At 36.8% G+C, this 6,441-nt stretch overlaps 1 protein-coding gene and 1 non-coding gene across 2 annotated transcripts; one reads left to right on the top strand and one right to left on the bottom strand.

The window, feature by feature from the left end:
* Positions 1–677: 677 nt before the first annotated feature.
* GAP1 (amino acid permease GAP1) lies at positions 678–2,513 on the bottom strand (the record flags this gene model as incomplete). The annotated part of the gene is made up of 1 exon (XM_003668750.1): positions 678–2,513. The coding sequence occupies one exon, from the start codon at positions 2,511–2,513 to the stop codon at positions 678–680; it is 1,836 nt and encodes a 611-aa protein (XP_003668798.1).
* A 3,829-nt stretch (positions 2,514–6,342) lies between these two features.
* NDAI0Btrna13D lies at positions 6,343–6,414 on the top strand. The gene has a single exon. It is a non-coding gene; the product is annotated as a tRNA-Asp (tRNA).
* Positions 6,415–6,441: the final 27 nt, after the last annotated feature.

The following is a 6,441-nucleotide window of genomic DNA, read 5'->3' as shown; positions in this document are numbered from 1 at the left end:
TTTAGGATTTTCTGATTTTTTTAAACGAATATATTGAACCTTAACGATATCATATTATCAACAAATACAGATATTGTTACACAAATGGAGGGCCTGAAGTAAATATAGAATGAGACTCCTTTTTCGAACTGCGAGGAAATTCAGTAGCGACAAGTTGGTCTTCTTCGTAATGATCATGAAACTTTTTTAAATCATGTAGGAATCACTTCTTGTAGGAATCACTTCTTGTAGGATATATATATTCGAGGTATATTTCCTGGTAACAGATAGAACATATTAAACCATATATTGGATGCAGATTAGACTGCAGGACCAGACCTTATAGGTAGATTCTTAACAGAATTGCTCCTCCCTGTCCTAGAACAGGGGAGTAATATATATTATACACTTTACATATGGAATAAAACTTTCCTTATATAGAAAATATATGTTGTGTTGTACGAAACCACGTGGTTGTACACTATGTGCCAGATACATTATAATTCCGACAATATATATATATCCATCGATGTGATTTATATGGATCTATTTGTAGTTACTACGTACTGAATCAAGAGAAATAAATAGCTATAGAAAATGAGTATAAATAGGTAAATGTTTTTCTTTTAAAAAATTTGAATCAATTAAATACTAAAATGAAAATAAATGCGAAGCAAATTGTATATGTATGTAAAACTTCAACACCAGAATTGATATTGTCTGTACCACCAACCTTTCGTTGCCAAGATTGCTTTTTCTTCTTCAATTTCTTGTTTTAATAGTTCCAAATCAGTTTCTCTTCTACCTGTATCAATATCCATATCTTCTGCTTTAATAAATAATTTCCAGTTTTTCTTGTAAATTTTATGGCCGAAATAGAAGGCTAAAACAATTGGGAATGATAAATAAGATTCGAAAAAAACCTCAGCGCTGGGTTTTGAACCAGGTGGAAACAAAGCAACATAGAATTGAGCAATGAACATTAATAATAGCATAAATAACCCCCATGATGAACCTATAATACCAGCAGGCGATACAAATGGTAATTCATTTGTAGATCTACCTTGAGCTTTCAAGGCCATTCTGAAACGGATGTGACAAAGACAAATACCACCCCATGTGAACAATGATGATAACCCAGATAGCGCCATCAACCAAGCAAACACTTCACCTTGCTTTTTAGATGCTGCAATGAAGGCAATTAGACCAAAAGTTGATATAACTATAATTCCAACAAGTGGTCTACCTTTGCGGTCAATGTATCCAAATATTTCTGGTAAGAACCCTTGTTCAGATAAAGCAGCAATGGTTCTTGAACCGGCAAAAATTGCGGAATTCCCAACTGATAAGACGGCTATTAATATAACAACATTAATGACACTTGGTAAACCCCTTATACCATGAGTAACGATCGCGATGACAAATGGAGATGCTGATGCATCTACTGAAGAAGCACCGATCAATCTTGGATCTGTGTAAGGAACTAAAAGACCAATCATAATTAATGAGCCCATGTAAAATAAGACAATTCTCCATACGACTTGTTTGGCAGCTCTTGGTACACTCTTACGAGGATTGGCAGCTTCTGCAGCAGTAATACCAACCAGTTCACTACCAGCAAATGAGAAAGCAGCAGTAACGAAAACTGAACAAACACCTTTAAACTGTGTGCCAGCATTATCACCAACGAATGCTCCAGGGTTATGCCAATATCTACCTCCAACGAATCCACCTTCTGGACCACCACCGGCTACGAGAACAATACCCAAGATAATGAATCCAATAACGGTCAAGACCTTAATAGTCGAAAACACGAATTCGGCTTCACCGAAACCTCTAACTCCAAACAAATTAATAATAACGATAACAAGCCAAAACAGCGCAACAAACCCATCTCTATATCTCTCTGGAGTTTGCCAGTAATTAACAGTAATGGAAGCGGAAACGATTTCCAATGGCAACGTAGCCAACCATTGCAAGGCATAATTGAAATTACTAGCGAACCCAAATGACTCATCAATAAATCTTGTAGCATAGGTAGTAAACCCACCTGAAACTGGGAACACGACAGCTAATTCACCCAAAGCCATTACCATACAATATATCATAGTACTAGTTAACCCCCATCCGATGACTATCCCAGCCGGACCAGCTGTCCGTAAAGCAGTGGAGGAACCAACGAATAGACCGGACCCAATGGCACCACCGATGGCTACCATTTGCATGTGACGTCCCTTTAAGGTGTGTTTTAGTGGGGCTTTTGCTGTGTTGATTGCAATTCTTTCAGCTTCTGTTAAGTTTGGGTCCACTTCTTCCTTTTCTGCCCTTTTGAATGAATCCTTGATACGAGTCCATCTGGAAACGGATTTGGAATGATCGATGGTGGCATCGTTGGAGTCGATGGAGGCAGTTGTTGTGGGCGTTAGTGAGGATTGGACTGGTTCATGGAGAGTTTCTGAATTAATGAAGTAGGTTTCTTTCTTGCCGTTGTTGTACGGTGGATCATCTTTTTCGTTTGCTATTGAAACACTCATAGTTTATCTAACTCTCTTTTTGTGTGTGTCTATGTGTGTGTATATACGTATGATTTCTGATTTAGTTCAATTATCTGTAAACTGAGGGAAAAAACATCCAGAGATGTATAAAAATTCTCATTGTGCTCTAATATTTTATTCATCCTCGCTGTCCTTTATATAAAAATATACAGTAGTAAGAAGAGGTATGTATCGCTGTTCCACTCTTTGATATGTATCCAATTTTCTATCAGTTATCGTGTAAACCCAGTGTGTATTAACGCAGGATTCAAGACGTAAGAATTGCAATTGGAGATAAGAAGTTGTCGGCCAATTGCCGCAAACATTCTTACTTTGGAAGACGATATGTACTCTACTGGGCACGATTACCTCGACGAGATGGAGTTAAGTTGAACCAAAAAAAGCCGTTTTAACAGATATCAGGAGGGCGCATATCTATGCAAGCAATTTGGTCTGTAAAATGTACTGCGTGAAGTGTATGTAGACGACTCTTTTATTTCCTAGTTAGTGTAAATTGAGATAAGGCTGAGAACAACCAAATGGAGTCACTGCCTCGACACCGACAGCCATTTCATTCTAATCAAGATTCTCGCTCGAGTCGAGCAGAGAGCAGGCATGTTACGGGTTCGGCTAGGGGGTAGGGTAGACGCAATTTTTCAACTCGAAATTTAGGCTAGGAGTAGGGGTAGAAATTTTCAATTTTTGACTGAAAGTAGGGGTGAAAATTCCCAATTTTAGGTTACAAGTAGGGGTAGAAAAAAATCGGTTCTGTGTTAAGTGCCAGAAAAAACCGCCCAAAACTACCTAGAAATCCCCGCTCAAAATATTTTGGCTAGAACTAGGGGGTAGGCTAGGATTTGGTTAGGGTAGGCTAGGGGTAGGCTAGAAATTTTTTGATCTAGGGTAGAAATTAGGCTAGGAAGCCAAAAGAGGGTAGGCTAGAAAATTATTCCTACCCGTAACATGCCTGACAGGGAGACGGAACGGCGGATGTTCGGTTTCCTATGTAAAATTGATACGAGCGTGCCTACAGAGAAAATATTGGAGATTAGATAAGTAGTAAAGATAACGCTTGCCCTCGAAACTTTGCAGACTACCCTTGTCAGAAAATCATTCGTTGCAAAATGTAGGCTATAAGCAGCCCAGGATACTAAAATTTAGAGGCCTTTTTTAATTGCCCAACTTTTGGATACTAGAAACAAGCGACGGTCGGATTGTAGATCCATTGTTAAATAACAATGAAATCTACTAGCCTATTGCCCATGGCCATTATATATTAATAAACCAGCAACTCCAATGTAAAAAGTGAAGGAAAAGACGTGAAACAGGAAACCTAGGTAATTTTGTAGGCAACTCTTAATTCCTAGCACCTTCCCTTTATACAATACATATTTAAAACTCTACGGATGACCCGTATAAAACACGTCACCATTTCAAATTACAAAGAGTATGTTTTCTTATCTTCCGTTAGTCCTTCTTGCAGATCAAAAACTCGAAAAGAAGCAAATGTACACTAAAAAGATGCAATTTATTTACCCAAGTCTTGGATACATGGCGTTTCCTGAAGAAAGAGCTTGGACTTTCTTCCGATTATTTCCAGGGGGGTTTCTTGTTCCAATAATGGTAAAATATCAGGATAATTAGTATTAGTAATTTAACATGCCTTTTTTGCAAAATCCTATCTTTATAACTCTTCTTTGTTATTTTAAAATATGAAATATATACAGAAAAGTTCTTCCTTTTTTGATTTTCAAGAATCGAGGATATGTCGCTCTCTATACATTTGAAATTCTTCAATGGACCTATTTCTGCTTTCCAGTTGCATCCGTTCCTTGCTTCAAATTTATAATTGTAATATAATTCGACTTAGCAGTGGATTTACCAATTTTACGAGGTAAATTACTATTTGTCTTCTTCACAACGTCTGTTTTCAGTACTAGCACTTAGTATCTCTTTCCGTAAGTCTTGTATCATCCTAAATAATTCGGTATTCGTATGATGGATGGTTGTGGACCTATTGAGAATTTTAGTTGAGAATTTTCCTTTAACAAATGCAGGCTTACATTTCCTATTATTAAGAAATTTGGGTTGACGATTTACACTGTGCTTGGAAGATGATTTACTCAATGTTCTTTCAATATTACTCAATGAGATTGATGAAATATTTTCTCTCCTCATATTTTCGTCGCAATCTTTATCAATTTCCATAATTACGTCTCTTACAGCTTGTACTTATTAGTGACGGTATTATGATACTTTAGCTTCACTCTGAGGGCCACAGGTATCGATGTATTCAACTTCAAGCTTTTCTTTGAATTCATCACTGTAATATTTGCGTTTTGATGAAATTTCACATAAGGCATTAGTTTCAGTAATCCACTCTCTTATTTTCTGCACCTTGGGTAGCTTCAGTTAGCTTGAAATTATCGAAGGTAGAAAGAGCAATACGGGAGCAATTAGCTGGATCATAGGTTCTTTTTAAGTCTTGCCAATATTCATAAGAACCTTGATTAGTCATTGGACGATTTTTTGGGAATATCTTCAGGAGAATACTACCTCTGATAAATTCATCTTCAGCTTTAAAGAACTTTTCACAACCTTCGGAGGTGGTAACCTCATCTTTAGCGTTATGATCTAACATGTAGGTAAGACCAAATTCACGCATATTTTCTTAGAAATTGTAGTACCAAGTTGGAAACTTAGGTCCTAAATTATATAGTCTATCAGAAATCCAACGTAAGTAGCGTTGGCTTCGACCATAGCATTGATATAGTTAACATTTAAGAAGTAAGTAAAGTCTAAATCTTTGTAACGCTTGTAGTTGGTTGTATTTGGGTCAGTCCAATGAAGGGCAGGCTCAATACGGTGATTTGGAGTAGGTCATTTCATAGCATTAATTTCCCACGTTTCTTGGAGCAGTTGAATTAGCTTCATTTTGAGAACTGTCAGGTTCTTCAATCCCAGAAGTAGAATTGTCGTTAGCCGTTGGATTATGGCATTTCATTGACATATTGATAAATTCTGTACCATTAGCACCGTAAAAGGTATATTCGGAAAGTAGAGCGTAATACTTGAAATTGAGCAGTATCCACACATAGCATAGTAATATCGTTTGAATGGTTCAATGCATGGTATGGAGTAGTTAAACCAGGTAAGATTCCAGATTGACAGGAATCTTGAGTATCATCATTGTCTCCAGATTCATCTTCTGTGGAAACATCCATTTAGATATTGGAAGAAGGATCAGAGGTAGAAGTTAAGTTAGTTGAACGCTCAGACTTATTAACTTCAAAGGTAACCAAGGAACTCGCACCATGTACTGATCTAGCACTAGAGCCACAGGGTCTATTTGTTCATTTTCCTGAGAGTTATCAGAGCGGTCTCGAGTTTTGTTGTTTTTGTTCATAATGTAGTTGTTGACGTTGCTGTTGTGTATTAATTATGTAATAGTTATTTACTAGTGTATGTGGCTAATTCACTATATCTATTATATATTGGTTCTTTTTTCGTTCGTTTATGTACATATTCAAGTGGGGTCTTTCTATCTTCTATCTTATAACAATGTTTATTTATATATTCCATACCGCGGTTCAAGGGTTGATCTGGGCTACATATATTCACTCACACAATCATACCGATCAAAACTCCGTTCTAGCACCCTCCCCTGGACTTATTTATTTTACAAACATTCAAATTGAGTAAAGAAAAACCCAACAAATTAAAATTTGGAAGTAATTTATGATACTGAAAAGTAAACAATTCAGAATTTTTTAATGAAATTCATTCCCTGATGTTTAAATCTCTAAACTGCAGGAATGTATAGATATTATCCGTGATAGTTTAATGGTCAGAATGGGCGCTTGTCGCGTGCCAGATCGGGGTTCAATTCCCCGTCGCGGAGATTTTTTTGATAAATTTAATAGCATAT

This window comes from Naumovozyma dairenensis, chromosome 2 (genome assembly GCF_000227115.2).
Source record: "Naumovozyma dairenensis CBS 421 chromosome 2, complete genome".
Taxonomy (NCBI): domain Eukaryota; kingdom Fungi; phylum Ascomycota; class Saccharomycetes; order Saccharomycetales; family Saccharomycetaceae; genus Naumovozyma; species Naumovozyma dairenensis.
This window is presented reverse-complemented; position numbering and strand designations above follow the sequence as displayed.